The 16391-nt window shown below is 29.1% G+C and overlaps 1 protein-coding gene across 1 annotated transcript in view; it reads left to right on the top strand.

Annotated features, from left to right (window-relative positions):
* LOC129613847 (echinoderm microtubule-associated protein-like CG42247) overlaps positions 1–13669 on the top strand; it is a 43061-nt gene extending 29392 nt beyond the window's left edge. The window contains exons 3-11 of the mRNA XM_055528134.1: positions 9986–10102; positions 10176–10561; positions 10649–10798; positions 10871–11042; positions 11157–11252; positions 11781–12179; positions 12368–12788; positions 12875–13271; positions 13364–13669. Coding sequence (XP_055384109.1) covers positions 9986–10102; positions 10176–10561; positions 10649–10798; positions 10871–11042; positions 11157–11252; positions 11781–12179; positions 12368–12788; positions 12875–13271; positions 13364–13517 — 2292 coding nt within the window. The 3' untranslated portion in view covers positions 13518–13669. The remainder of the gene's footprint in view (positions 1–9985; positions 10103–10175; positions 10562–10648; positions 10799–10870; positions 11043–11156; positions 11253–11780; positions 12180–12367; positions 12789–12874; positions 13272–13363) is intronic.
* Positions 13670–16391: the final 2722 nt, after the last annotated feature.

Raw genomic sequence — 16391 nt, 5'->3', positions numbered from 1 at the left:
TTAGTAGCAGAATTTTCTTGGTCTATTTTTTTTTCTTGTTTTTTTTTTAATTTTTCACATTAATCCCTAATATCCTGGTTAATAAAATTCTCATTAAATTTTTTATTATTCTATATTTAAATATATCATACGGCCAACTAAATTATATTGCGCAGAAAATTTGTTAGTGTAATTTTTAAAAATACAAGAACTCTCTTAACACTTCCGCACCAAAAATTCTAAAGAGATCTTCATATTTATTAATAGTGTCTTAATTTGAAAACTTAAACTATAACTGATGCAAAATTTTAAAGAAAATTACATGATATGTCCAATAACTTGAACAATAATTTAATGAATAATGTGTAACGGTAATACAGTCAAAATAGAACTTCAAGTTTAAGTATAAAACATACTTAAATAAGTTAAAACCTTCAAAAAGACAAAAACCTCATTTCTTTACGAAACTGTTGCTTAAATGTCGTTTTAATCTGAAAGACTAGTTTTGTATGAATTCCAAAAAATGTTAATGAAGTCTTAAACCGTATACATTGTTCGGCACTGTTCTTGTAGATTACTGCAGATATGGGCAAAGAAAAATTCTCTTTTTAAATTCACTTTCAGGCAGATCCCTATTTCGTGTATTTCAGCTTGAAAGACCGAGCAATACTCCCGCTTCTCGCACTCCATGTGTCTCACCAGACTGCGTACACATCCGTGTCCACCTTCGAGTCTGTTACAGATACAGATTTATGCCCATACTAATGTCCTCTGAACGATACAGAGGACATTAGTATGGGCTTCTATACTATAGAAATGTTAAACACAACATTCAATCACAACAAATCAAACATTAAAAATATAATCGAATAAATTCCAAATTTCATAAAATGTAAAAAGGTCTACGTTTGAGTTTTTGTTTTTTTTTTTTGCAAATTATACACACTTTTATTTCCGAAGAAATTTACTTTTTAGCTGTTACGTATTTCATATTTTATTTAGAAATAATTTAAGCACTTTTATATTTTGATTTTATATTTCCTATCACATTACGTATATACAATATAATGTACGTATGTAACGGAACGGAATAAATATTATTTATATAAATTTGGTATGCCAAAATATAAAACTAATCGAAAAAAAGAACAATATTTTGACGTCAGCCTTCGGAAATAGAATTTTTTTTTTCTTATTTAATTCTAACTCAAGAGTTTACGTACAAACTGTAATATAAATAAAATCTACCTGCACATTCACATAAATAAATAAATACATACTTACATACATAATAATAAGCACAACACAATCATATTGTCTATATCGCTATTTCACACTGTAAGAGAGAACAAATTTATGTACTTAGAAAAAAATATTTAAATCAAATACGAAACAGTATTTTTAAGAACCGTTAATCAATATCGCTAGATTTGATTTTTTATTTTTTTTTACAATTTTTTTTAAATTCCATTATTCATTTATGAAGGAAAAAGAGGAAAATATGCAAAAAATTAAAAAGAAAAAGAAAAAATTTATAAATTATTATAATAGTCCAGTCTCATAATTACAACAATATTGATATCGTTAGCAATATCCTTTTTCATGAAGGATAATATTATTGTAGGCGTTTGTTTTTTATTTTTTTTTTGTTTGTGTTTTCTTGTTATTTAAACCTACAATCTATTTTGTAAGGGTGCAGCTAATATAATGATATTTCAATATTTTCTTCCTGTTTTTGGTGTGAAGGTCAATAAAAAATTTTTAAAAAGGCAAAAGAAAATAAAAATCATTCATTATAAAGAGGCAATAAAAAGTAAATTAAAAGGATAATTTCTTTTAGTTGCTATTATTTTTTTTTCTTTTCATTCTATTTTGTTGTGATTAACATCAGGTGATAGAAAATCTAAATCGTAATTGTGTAATATTTACATTAAAATAATGAAATTAAACTGAATAGAATGGAAAGGAACACTGAGAGCGTGTATTAATGTTAGTTTTAAGATTTTGAACACCTAGAATGAAACGGGAGAGTGAAGACGAGACTAAATTATCGTATAATGATTTTAGCAAGTACGTGACCAAGAACATACTATGCTCTTTTTGAACGTCAATATCAAAAATTAATTATAAATTCGCCCAGTCTTACAAGTAAGATTGTAAGCGTTGGATATTATTAAAAAATAACAGTAGTTTTGTCTTAACAGTTCAATTGTTTTTATGCTTTTGCGCATGGTTCATTCTATCAACAGACATGTCAATTTGCTCTCTTTCCAATGTACATTTGCCTAGTATCCAACAAAAATTAACTTTTATAATAAAAATATTAAATTAAAAAAAAAATTAATTTAACAATTTTTATTTCCGTAAAAAATTAATTTAATTGCAACACAAAAAAATAGAATTAATAAATATTAAAGAAAAAAAATCTAAATGACTTTTAAATTGACGCAAAACAAAATGGTGAAAAACTCAACTTAAAGCACATGTCAAATGTCATGTGACAACCTATGCCAAATTATTTTTTTTTTAATTTATAAATGTTTGTTTTAAAAGACTTGCCACTACAATATACTCGTATTCTTGAGTTACTCCGCTTGATTAGCTTTAACTCTGATTTGAAAATTTTTATGTTATTGGCAACAACTTTAAACAAGCACCATGAAATTAAATTTTGAATTGTTCAAGAAAATTTTAAAGTTTTTATAACAAAAGAAATTCAAATATATAAGAAGTTGATCACACAATTTTTTTGATAAAAAAAATAATAATAATTTTTTTATTATCCTTATTCCATCAGCACACAAAAATATTTCAAGAACAATAAAAAAAATAAATGGAGAACTAAAATGGTCCCGATTACTTCATATTAAATTTCAGTTGAGACTTTATTTTATGTTTCTTAACACGCATACACCACAAATATAACATCAACAAATTCCGTTGTAAATTTTTTTTTCTTATACTTTAATTACAATAAAAATTTAATTATTTCTTCCTTTAAGGATTTTGTTTTGTACTTTTGTACCCATTTTGTTTTTCAAGTGAATGATTTATAAAAAAAAATATTATTTTATTAATTAATAATTTTAATTTTGTTTCCCCTTGAACATTCATTTTTCTACTGTTTAGTAATTTGTTTTTTTTTAATAATTATTGGTGCTGTCGAGATTATTACAAAAGAGGAAAATAAAATTTATGGCATTCGGACTTATGAAAACAGTTTACTTATTATGACCTATTAACCTATTTTTGAATCATTTCATCAGTAAAGTAAAAAAAAATGCTAAATAACAAAATATTATTAAAGTTGGTAACAATATATGTATGTGTATTTTTAGAAATATAATGATCTTTTTGTTTTTCACTATTACCAATATAGTTCAAATGCAAGTGAATCTACACTGGGTCTAGTTTAAGTCGGTCGCAGGATAATGTTGCTTAAGATTCATATGTATTGCTATATATAGATATGTATGTACACAATCCCAATTATATACGTCTCTATTACTCGTACTTGTGTTTAAATACTATTTAGTTAAGTTAGGTGTTTATTCGAAAAACCGTTGTGTGGCTTAATACACTTATATGCATTACTAACGGAACTTATCGTAAATGTTTGAAAAAAACTGTAATTGTACTCATCCTTGGTTACTCAAAGGTAACCAAGAAGCGGACTGTGATAATTATAGAGCAGTATCGATACTTAATTCAATAAGTAAAATATATGGGAAGGCTATTAATAAACGAATTCATTGCTTTGTTAAACAAACAATTGGTTTTGACAAAAATCAATGCAACTTCATTTAAGAAAGTGGTACTGCTATTTCGGTATTTAAGAAGTGAAATTAATACACGACGGCCACATATTCTCTGAAATTCTTTACAACATATGCAGTTGATGTCATTATACTAAATTCCTTAATCAAATGGGTATTGTCAAAAACATTATATAATTTTAAGTGGAGAATGGGCACTAAAAAATAATAAGTAAATGTAAACCAACTCACATATTTCGAGAAGTGCAAATTAACAAAATAAACAAAACCCTGTTGAATTTAGAACATGTAAATCAAAAATGTAATAACTTCCTCCTACTCCCACCAACCGCCGCCTTAGCAGTTTTACGTGATAAAATTCTTATTTATAGTATAAAATATAAACTATTTTTATATTTTACTCGAAAATTTGTTTTCTTCCCAATTATTTGTGTCTTCTCTTTAAGATAGTCGCAATAATTTTCATATAATTAATTGAATTACATTAAATATCAGAATCACTTCGGGTTTTTTTTTATTTTCATTTCGTATTTTCACGAACATCAGTATAATTTTCAATTTAACACTTACTGTACGCCAAACCAATCATATTGGTGCAATATAAAATGATTAAATTACATTCATGTGTACAATGATGTTCCTAACATTATATTTTCTCATATACACACACTTAAAATCCTTAATTCAATAAATAAAAATGAAACAATAAAAATATAGGATAATAATGACAAACAAATAAAAAATTATTTTTCTTTTAACAAAATTGCAATTGAAGTAAAATATCAATTTCAAAAGAATCTAGTACACAATGTATCAGACATTGTAATAACAATCCAAATAGTATGTACGTACACAAAAATGTATATTTATGAAATTGAAAATGTGGAAAAATTTTCCTTAAAAGTCCTTGAAGAAATTGAGGAAGAAAACACATTTTGATTATTTGCGATAACATGACTTCTGACAAGACACAATAAGTTTTTCTTTCTTTTATTGCTTTTTATTCTCTGTCCTTATCGTTATGATTCAATCAACAAACAACAATATACCTACACCACTATTATTTAGAATGTATAAAGACATACTTTACATGTGTGTACATACATGTGGTTGAATAATATAGGATAAATCCACATATGTACATAAGCACTAAGTATGTACGTGTACACAAATTTGCACATGATGTTTGAGTACGAAATTTTGCAAAAACTTTAGTAACGGCAAGTGTACATACACATACGTGCATACATATGCTTTGGATTTATTTTGTCATATTTTTTAAAGTACTTTTATATACCAATATAAAGATTATTGGTTTTTCTTTTACAAACTTAAATGAAAAGAAAAGTGGGGAAAACCCACAAATAAAATAAAAAAAAACGAAAATGGTTTGCTTTGAATGGAAAATCTCTTGAACATTTTTCAAATACCATAAATTTTTTTTTTTTTTCAATTTAAATGTATTTCCAGTAAATTGTATAGTAAATACTATGAGGTTTGAAGAATTTTAATAAAAACAAAAATTATATCGTATAGGTAGTGTTATTTTTTATAAAACGACTTCTCTAAGAGGACGTAGTTTCATATTTAGAATTAATTTTGACTGTAAATTACATAAACGAACTGTCCAAATGTCCTCTTTACGTTAAGCCTCTTGTCTGGAACAGTAGGAGTTAGATTAATATGTCGATTAATTTGTACAATATTTTTAAATTGGTATCTGTAATGAGCAAAAACGAACCCATATTTGCCCTGACATATACTCAATGCCAACTCCATTTTCAAAACAAAATTCAACAAGAACAAGAAAAGACAGAACAAGAAAAGCTTTACAATAATTACATATTCATAAAACAAAACAAAAAGTATAGTTAAGAAAAAAATGTCCATTGCCCTTGCGTTGTACAAAAGTTTCTCTTCAATTTTCTATGCATTAATAATTGTGACAAATATTTGTAATAATCTTCTTCTTCTTCTTCTTCTTCTTCTTGTGTTAGGCAGAGTGCCTGTTTTCAACATTATTTACAGCTTTATCGTTTATTGTTCTTGTGAGGTTGAGGTCCAACATTCGCGCCACCTTTTGGGCGGTCTGCCTACTGGTCTCTTCCCACTCGGTTTGCTGGTCATGGTAATTTTCGCAAGTCGGTTGTCACCCATTCTATTGACGTGATCTCTCCAGTATCGCCGTCTGTCACGGGTCCAGCGAACGATATCTTGAATGTTACACTCCTCTCTTATGTCGGTACTGCGTTTTTTGTCTCTTAGTGTGTACCCACATATCTGCCTTAGTGTCTTCATTTCTGTTGTTCGCAATAGTTGTTTTGTTTTGGACGTGTCAGATCTTGTTTAGGCGGCATATGTCAATATAGGACGCACGCATGTTTTGTAGATACGTATTTTATTATCTAACAGCATGTATCTGTTACTCCATATTACATCACGCAAGTATCCCGATATTGCAGCGCCTTTACTGGCTTGTGCCCTTACTTCTCTATTTGAATCCCGGTCACTGGTCACTTCAACTCCCAAATAATTGAAACTCATCACCTGTTCAATTATAGTGCCGTCTATCGCCAATTTACAACGGAGTGGATCTTTCGAAATGGTCATAGATTTTGTCTTTGACACTGATATTTTCATATTGTAGTGCTCTGCAGTAGTCTTGAATGTGTATAACAGCCTCTGTAAATCATCTTCATTTTCAGCTAGTAAGACGGCGTCGTCTGCGTAGCATACAATACTGATATCTTTGCTGCCCATCTTATATCCTCTTCCACTGTTGACCACACTATTTACTAATTTGTCCATGATTATATTGAACAGGCTCGGGCTCAGGCTATCTAATTGTCTTATGCCAGTTGATATTGAGACTTCTTCAGACAGTTTTTTATTCACCTTGATTTTGGTTTTGTTATTGGTGTTAATGTCTTGGATTAGTCCGATGATGTTATTTTGTATAGAATGTTCTTGTAATATTCGTACTGCATCCTTGAGTCTGACTCTATCAAAGGCTTGTTTCAAATCCACGAAACACATAAACAAGGGTTTACCAAACTCGATTGATTTTTCAACAAGCTGACGTACGACAAAGATTGCGTCTATGGTTGACCTGTTCTTACGAAATCCATTTTGCTCTTCACTTATTTCTATTTTTGACAGTAATTCGTCATTAATTATTTTGGTGAGTAATTTCTGAACTGAACTTAGTAATGTAATACCTCTATAATTTACAGGATCGTTTTTATCACCCTTTTTATATATAGGTACAGTGATACATGTTTTCCAATCCCTTGGTATTAACTGTTGATTCAAAATATTATTGAAGAGCCTCGTGAGCTGTTGAACTAATATATTTTCTCCGTATTTTAAATATTCATTGGTGATGTCATCTAGACCGGGAGATTTTCGATTTTTCAAGGTCTTGATGAACATATCTACCATGTCTTCATTAACCTGGAATAATGGGTCGCCAGTATTTCGAGAGTTCAATAAAGGTTGTATTTCTGCGTCCCGGTCCCCGTATAAATGGTTGAAATGTGAGACCAAAGTTTCAGCAGATACAGATGAACTGGTTACATATTCATTTATCGGCTTTTTTCTGTTTCTTAAGAAATTCCATATTTTCTTTTGGCTGCCGTATAAATCATACTCCATATCCTTTGTGAACTTAACCCAATATTCTGTTTTTATTTTTCTTATTTCAAGGTTTACTCGATTTCTTGTTTGAATATAATGCCTGTAATCAACTCGGGTTTTAGTGCTTCTATATTTTACATACGCTTCGCGCTTTTCTTTTGCGAGAGTCTTAACTCTTTCACAAAACCATGGCTTATAGTTCTTCTGGGCATTTATATTGATTCTCCTTAAACCGAGTGCCTCGTTAGCAGCACAGATAATATTGTTTTTGACTTTATTCCAAGCTAAATCGACATCGTCTTCTTCGCTCACTGGATTACTCAGTACTCTTTGTTTCAGTCGGACTTCATATAGTTTTTGTGTCGAGATGTCCATGATAGATTCAACATTTATCCTTTCGATATATTCCGGTTTCTTTGTTTTATAGACATTTGCTTTCATTCGTATTTTACACAACACCAAGTTGTGTTCAGTTCCCACGTTCCCAGAGGAAAGTGATCTAACATCAAGTATTTGAGTTGGGTGAAATGTTTTGTTCGTGATGATGTAGTCAATCGTTGACTGATATCCTCTCGTATTACTCCACGTGTATTTGTGTTGTAATTTATGTGGGAAAAATGTATTATTAATACGAAGTTCATTTCTAGCGCAAAAATCTATCAAGCATTCCCCATTATCGTTTAAAGCGTCTTCATTAAACCTTTGTTTAACACCATTTATAACATTATTGCCGATCCTTGCATTGATATCGCCCATAATTAAAATTTTGTCGGTAGGATGTAATGCGTCTAGTGCTAATTGTAGATCATCATAAAAATTTGCTACTTCCTCACGCGGTTTGTTGATGTCTGGAGCGTATACACCAATTATGTGCAGGTTAGCCGTTTCAAATTTAAATGAGATTACCATTATGCGATCGTTAATGTAGTTTATGTTTGAGAGATTTTGAGTGAATCTAGCATGAAATAGCAATCCCACTCCTGAGTGAGCCCTTTCGTTCTTTTGTTTGCCACTGTAGGCCAATACGTAGTTGGTATAGCTTAATGTACCTTTGCCCTTCTTTTTAGTTTCCGATATAGCACAGAAGTCAATTTTGTGTGTTTCCATTTCTATGACTATCTCCTGCTCTTTATTGTTAAATGAGGTTACATTCCAACATGCAAATCTTAAAGTATTGTTCTTTTTCCATATTCGTTTCCGTTGTCTTGCCGAGTCGTTACCGTTTTTTCCATCAATCTTTTTATCCGAGGCTGTTTTTTTTGTTCTGTGAGCAATCTATTTTATGTCTTGGGCAGCTTGCTAGACTCACCTTCGACGTCCGCATCTAACATTTAGCCGATCGTAGATCGTTGCCCGGGTGGTACCACTTGGAGGTATGTTAGACACTTGGTAGATTCCACATAGTTGCAACGCTGGAATATAAATCATGCCTTGACATGAGTATAAACGGTCAGCGCCTACCCTATTGAATCATATATTGTAATAATCAGAAATTTTAATTCGTTCACGGAGTAGCTTTTTAGGACCGTTTTTTTAATATGACGGCAAATTATAAATTTATTGCTGTATGAATTATCCAGACGGAATAGCTTTGCTGAAAATATCGTAATTACGAGAACGAATTAAATACAATTAAACGATTCTTGTGTGTGTGATCCTTGTTGTCTCGCTTAATATTTCAGCCTCTTTCTCTTGCGTAACACTGTCTTGTGTGTGACATATTATTATATCAAGGTAGTACTTAAGTGTACAAAATTATGTAGTTGAAACAGATTTTTGTGTTTCTTTCTATCTGGAGGATCTACAACTGTCTTCCTTTTGTATAGTCTTCTTTTGCCGCCGTATTAAAATAAGCAGAACTTCTTTGATATCGTTTGCGTTAGGGTTAAATGTTATATCCATTCATCGTCTTATATCGGGTGCCTCTGATGGTCCGTCTTTTTAAAAAATCTTTAATCGAAACCTCAATAGGAAGAACAGTTTTGCCTGCTTTCGTTTTGAGTAAATATTTTGTTAATTAGAAGCAATACGACCGCTTTTTCTACTCAACTTGACACCAGTTTGTTTCAAATTTTTCATTTCATTTAATTTCGTCAGTCTGCATAAGTACACCTAGCAAAATGTAGGGAAATTTTCAAACAAAAAAAAAAAGAAAAGGCAAAAATACTTCAAAAAAGGGTGTTGGAAAAACGAGGGAATGCATTGTTTTAACTGAGTGCATAATACGAGAGCAAAAAAATTTATGGATAATAAATTTAAACTTTTTAACAGTTCAATAGGAATGAACAAAAATAAGAACGAAAAACGATGTTTTCTTTGAACGCTAATAATAAACTGAACTTATAACAGTAATTGTGAACTTAAAATGATTTAAAATCTAAATTATAAGCAAACACGTTTTAATTAAATTAATGATTCTGAAAGGCGTTTCAGAACGGTTCCATAAAAAAACGCTTAAAACGCATAAAATAACGCTTTAATGCGAGCTATAAAATAAAATCTTATACTTTATCCGCGTTCTCATACTAAAAATTCTCAAGAGAATTTTTAAAATTTAACTTAATACTTAATTTATGTTTTTTAATTCTCCACAGTGTCGAGTACTCTTAAATTTGCGTACATCACAGCCATTTGAAGATGTTTTGGAAGATTTAGGGCAAGTATTGAAAATTAATGGAGCACGAAAAATGTATACTGGAACCGGTCAAGAAGTAAATTTTACCATTTTAGTCAAATAGCGAATGATAATTAACTACGTCAAATAATTTTGTTTTTATTATTCAGGTTAGGAGCTTTTCCCAGCTTCGTAATGAATTTGCTGATGTCGATACATTTTATTTAGCTACCGGACCAGCGATAGTTGCTGGTTCACCGATACGACGTTCTAGATCACGAGCTGCCCTGACAGCGCCAATACCCATCGCACAAGATGATTTACCGAAAATTTCACCACATGTTCAACGTTCACGTAGTAAAAGCCGTCCAAGGATATTGTATGCTCCAGAAAGTGAAATTGTTAGACCAAGTGGTGAATACACAATGCTAGACATTATGAAAGAAGAACCAACAAAAGTTACGATAAGAGGTTTAAGAAGAACGTTTTATCCACCAATACATCATGCTCCTGCAGATAATTCACCACCAGACAAAAAATTATTATTGCAATGGGTGTAAGTGATTGAGAAAACTCAATGCTAATGAAGCTGTTGAAACCTTTTGTTAATTTGATTAATATCAAAATCTTCTTTTCCATTTAGGCATGGTTACCGAGGAATTGATGCACGAAGAAATCTTTGGGTATTACCATCAGGAGAATTACTATATTATGTTGCTGCAGTTGCTATCCTACTTGATAGAGACGAAGAAGCCCAAAGACATTATACAGGCCATACAGAAGATATTATGTGGTAAGTACCAAATATTAAATTCATTTTCTTATCGATGAAACATTTTTTTATCGTTCTATATTTGACAAACAGTATGGACGTACATCCATCCAGAGAATTAGTAGCATCAGGTCAAAGAGCTGGACGTGACAGAAAATCACAAGCACATGTTAGAATTTGGAGTACTGAATCTTTACAAACGTTGTATGTATTTGGTATGGGTGAACTAGATTCAGGTGTTACAGCGGTAGCATTTTCTCAATTGGTAAGTAAATCAATATAAAATCCTTGTTAATTTTATACACGTTTCTACTAATCCTTCTATTATGAAACTATAAAAGAAGAACAATATTGTATAACTATGGTTTTTCTTACTTAGAATGGTGGTAGTTACATATTAGCAGTTGATGCCGGGCGTGAGAGTATTTTATCTGTATGGCAATGGCAATGGGGTCATTTACTCGGAAAAGTTGCGGTATAATTGTTTTAATTTCATGCTTTTATTTACATTATCATTGTCACATAATTATGAAGTCGTGCATATTACCTTTCATTTACATACGAATTGCAAAATAACAAAAAAAATTCTATTATCCACTACTTGAACCTTTTCTGATTTAGTGATATTTGTTAATTCATAGCATGTAAAATTTACACATTCAACACATCCTTTTTCTCTAACGTCTTTTCGATATTTGCATAAAAGTAGAATAGGTTTTTTATTTTCAATTTTCCTAACAACTACAATGACACATACAAAAAATCAATTTTCATATCAAAATGCAAATATCTAACTTAACATTGACACAATGTATCCGGTATTCAAGTGCTTCCTGAATGGGAAATTGAATATTTAGATCTCTATTATGTTTCACTCCAATTACATATATTCATATGGAATTATTTTACTGCACGTAGCAAAGTATATAAAGCACTTAAGCACACAATGATAGAAAAATAAATAAAAACGAAGAGTAATAATCAAATATCGTTACATATGCAGACTTTGCAAGAAGGATTGTCAGGTGCTGCTTTCCACCCACTTGATGATAATTTAATTATCACTCATGGTCGTGGTCATCTAGCATTCTGGCATCGACGTAAGGATGGTTTCTTTGAACGTACCGATATTGTTAAACAACCTTCACGTACACATGTTACAAGTGTTCAATTTGAACCAGATGGTGATGTTATAACAGCTGATTCAGATGGATTTATAACTATATATAGTGTTGATTCGGATGGAGCATATTTTGTACGTACAGAATTTGAGGCCCACAATAAAGGTATAGGATGTTTGATAATGTTATCAGAAGGCACTTTGTTATCTGGTGGTGAAAAGGACAGAAAAATTGCAGCATGGGATTCATTACAAAATTATAAAAGAATTGCAGATACAAAGGTAAAAATAAAAAAAATCTTAAACTTATTTAAATAATTTGATCTTAGTAAAATTGCAATGTGTGTGTGCAAAGAAACACATTATTTCATTTGGATAAAAAAATTTTTAGGGCATTCAAAATATGTTAAACTTCCCCCGAAAAAACTATTAAAATAAATCATTATTTTTTATTTAAATTAATTATTTAGTTACCTGAATCGGCAGGCGGAGTGCGAACGATTTATCCTCAAAGACCAGGTCGTAATGATGGTAACATATATGTTGGAACCACACGCAATAACATTTTAGAAGGATCATTGCAAAGACGTTTTAATCAAGTCGTATTTGGTCATGGTAGACAATTATGGGGTTTAGCAGCACATCCTGAAGATGAAATGTATGCAACAGCTGGTCATGACAAGCATATAGTTTTATGGCGTAAACATAAATTAATTTGGACCATACAAACTGGCTATGAATGTGTTTCATTAGCTTTTCATCCATTTGGTACTGCATTGGCAACTGGCAGTACCGAAGGGCATTTATTGGTTATAAATTCTGAGAATGGTGCTGTTATGTTAACTTTAAGAATATGCGGATCCCCCATAAATTGCATCGCATATAATCAAGGTTAAATTCTTAATACCATAACTACTTTATCAATAAACTTTAAAAACATATTTAATTACAAGTATGTTTTAATTTTTTCATTTTAGTTGGTGATATGATTGCAATGGGATCACAAAATGGAAGTATTTATTTATTTAGAGTATCACGTGACGGTTTTTCATATAAAAAAGTAAATAAAATTCGTGGTTCACAACCGTTAACACATTTAGATTGGAGTGTTGATGGAAATTATGTTCAAACTGTTACAATTGATTTTGATTTATTATTTTGGGATGTTAAATCCTTATCACCCGAACGTAGTCCAATTGCTATGAAAGATGTTAAATGGTTAACACATAATTGTACCGTAGGATTTTTAGTAGCTGGACAATGGAGTAATCGTTATTATACAAATTCATCAACAATTATTACTACATGCAATCGTTCAGCTAATCAAGATATTTTAATGTCTGGTGACACAGATGGTTATTTAAGATTATTTAGGTAAAAAACATGCAATATATATTTTTCTTATATATAAGTGAGCCATAATTTCATTTTCCACATTCCAATTTAAATAATATTCTCATTTTTAGGTATCCATGTATATCTCCACGTGCTGAATTCCATGAAACAAAAGTTTATTCAGGTATGCTAGCATCCGTCAGATTTTTGTATGGTGATCGTACAATAATAACAGTGGGCGGTACAGATGCCTCATTAATGGTTTGGGATTTAGTTGAAGAATAGCCCATATGGCCACCGTGGCATCAACGTTTATATTTAAATGCATTGTACCCAACATCGACCGAAGCACGTTACGTTGACTATTGGCGAGGTCAACAGCATCATCGTCCTAGTATACAATCTTCAAATATTGAGGAATCTGATTCTGTCGTTGATTAAGAGGGGAATTAATTAAAATTAATTAAATTAACTTTTTCAAAAATTTTCGAAATTGAAAAAAAAAAAATTAAAAAAAAAGAAATCAAAATTTTGATTACTTTTTCATAATTGGTTTTCATTTTTATTTTTTGATTTTCATAAAATATTTTTAAATATTAACAAAATTAGAAATTGATAAAATTTGAAAAAAAAAAAAAATAATAAAAATTTTGAATTTTTAATAAACGCTCAATTTGTGACCGTCAATTGCCTAGAATTAACATTAACGCGATTAACAAGAATAGAAAATACAAAAAATTTAAAGAGTTTAAAATTAGAATTTTAATTAAAATTTTCTTGAAACTGAAAAAGTGCTTAGTAAAGTTTTAAAAGAAACTTTAGGAAATTTAAATTTTTTTTTTATTTTCAAATTTAATGAAATTTTTAACATAATGTGTAAGCTGCCTACCTATGTAAAATTTCAAATTTTATTCATTTAATCTTATTGAATGGTTGTAAACACAAAACGCTATTCTAGACAATTAATTTTTCATTATAGGTCAGGAATAAATAAATGGCGAAGGCCAATATTGATTGGTTCAATATGAAAATAATTTTTTAAAGAGCAACAACTAATTAACTTTTTTGTTAGGAAATTTAAAAAGTATTATCAAACAGTAAAGCAAAATTTCACCAATATTTTTATTTTACATAAATCCAAAATCAACTATTATTATTTTCTAACTCTAATATAGCGTTTCAGAATGCGAGTCCTTAAAAGAGACGTCTCCTTTCAATATTTTGTAATTTTAATTCAACGTTTTATTTTCTAAATCATTGCGATTTTCATCACTGGTTTTTAGTTAAAATAGAATTTTTAATTTCAGATTAACTAAAATAAAAAATTAATTTAAAGCTCTTATAAATTTTATTATATTAAACAATTATTTTACAGTATTGTTGAATTTATGCTACTTTTAGCCGCAAAACTAAATTTTTTTAATCCCAAAAATAATTATGTATAATAATTGTTATCTATTAGTTTATTTATGCATACATAAATATTTAATGAGAAAAAATTAGAAAAAAATTAAATATTATTTTTAACCACTCAACTAATTGAGCAAATAATAAATAAAATTTTGAAAAATAAACAATTAAAATTAAATTAAAAATTATGTTCATTTTTTGGGTTTTCTTCTTCTTCTTTTATTTATTCATGAATTGTTTTTATTGATTACAAACATTTTTTTTTTGTTTTTTAAACTAAATAGAACAATAAATAATCAAAAAATATTAAAGTACTGCCCTATTTTCCTACTTATTCAAAAAAAAAATAAAATGAATAAAATCAACTATAACGTCATATTACACAGCCACTGTGGCCAGGTCAACTAAACAAACTCAAATTCAACTAAACCAAATGAAAATAAAAAAGAAAACATATATACAAAAAACATAGCTCCTTATCTATGTCTCATATTATCCTAATAACATAACCTATAAACTTTATACATGTAACTGGAATCTTTACTATATACAATACAATAGTTAAAAATAAAGAAACAACCTGTATTTATACTTATTATGTACATCAATCATAGAAATTCTAGAATAGTTAATCATTATCATTTTGTCTACTATTATTAATTATTTAAGTATTTTTGATTTTTTCTCTTACCAAATTCATAAAAAATATACTTAGAGCAGTTATTAGTAAATTAAAATTAAAATAAAATAATTTTTTTAGAAAGAAAACAAGGTATTATTTTCTAGTTAAAAATTATGTAATTGCACTTGTTATTTTTATAACAATTATATTATTATTAGGTTTATGAATTAAGTATTAAGCTGCTCTTTAACGCAGCATATTTGGAATCCAATGGTTATTTTATATTACAGTTGATTTTCAATTACAATAATGATATAATGATATGAGCAGAATTGACTTCATTTTTCCAATTTTTACTAATTATTGGATTTTTGCATTTTTTCTCAAATTAACGACGAAAATTAATTAATAGATTTCGTATATAAATTTTAGAAAAAAATTGCGTGGTACGCAACACCGAACAATTCTTCTCACTCGAAAATTACATTATAGAAATACATGATAGTTACTTACTTTTTTCTCAATTGCCGAGTAAAATAGAAATCTCAGCCTAATAACAGCCATTTATACAAACATAATCGTGTTTGAAATCAAACTCTGTCCGACGGCAAATAATAGAAATTTCTCTATTCTGATCCGACTAACTATCGAATTTTTTAAAGATGATCAGCTGTTTTTATTTTATTTATAATTTTCGTAGCAAAATTATTAAATGTTTTTCTTAAGTCTGAACCTCATCAGGCAATTTCAGTTTGTCGCATTTGTAAACAGTTACTTATTCTTAATGAAATTACAAAAGTTCTGCAAAGCAATTGAGTTATAAAAATAAAATAATATCGTAAAAATATTTATGATATTAAATATCAATGTAAAATTATTTAAATAACAACCTTTTCAAATAATGGTGAAACTAACGAAGTAAATTCATTTAAATTCGCAAGGATTAAATTAATATTTTGTTAAATATTGATTGCTAATTTTTAAAATTCCTACTGCACACCACTTTGGGTTCCTAATAAAACTCTCAAACAAAAACTTTTAATCAAAATAATTTAAAAAAAACTTTAAAAAAGTACCCAAATAAACTTTCTGGGAAATTTTGTAAAATACACAATTTTCATATTAAA

Source organism: Condylostylus longicornis, unplaced genomic scaffold, assembly GCF_029603195.1.
Source record: "Condylostylus longicornis isolate FDR11 unplaced genomic scaffold, ASM2960319v2 ptg000092l, whole genome shotgun sequence".
In the NCBI taxonomy this organism is placed as follows: Eukaryota; Metazoa; Arthropoda; class Insecta; order Diptera; family Dolichopodidae; genus Condylostylus; species Condylostylus longicornis.
The sequence above is the reverse complement of the archived record's forward strand: the minus strand, read 5'-3'. Positions and strand labels throughout refer to the sequence as shown.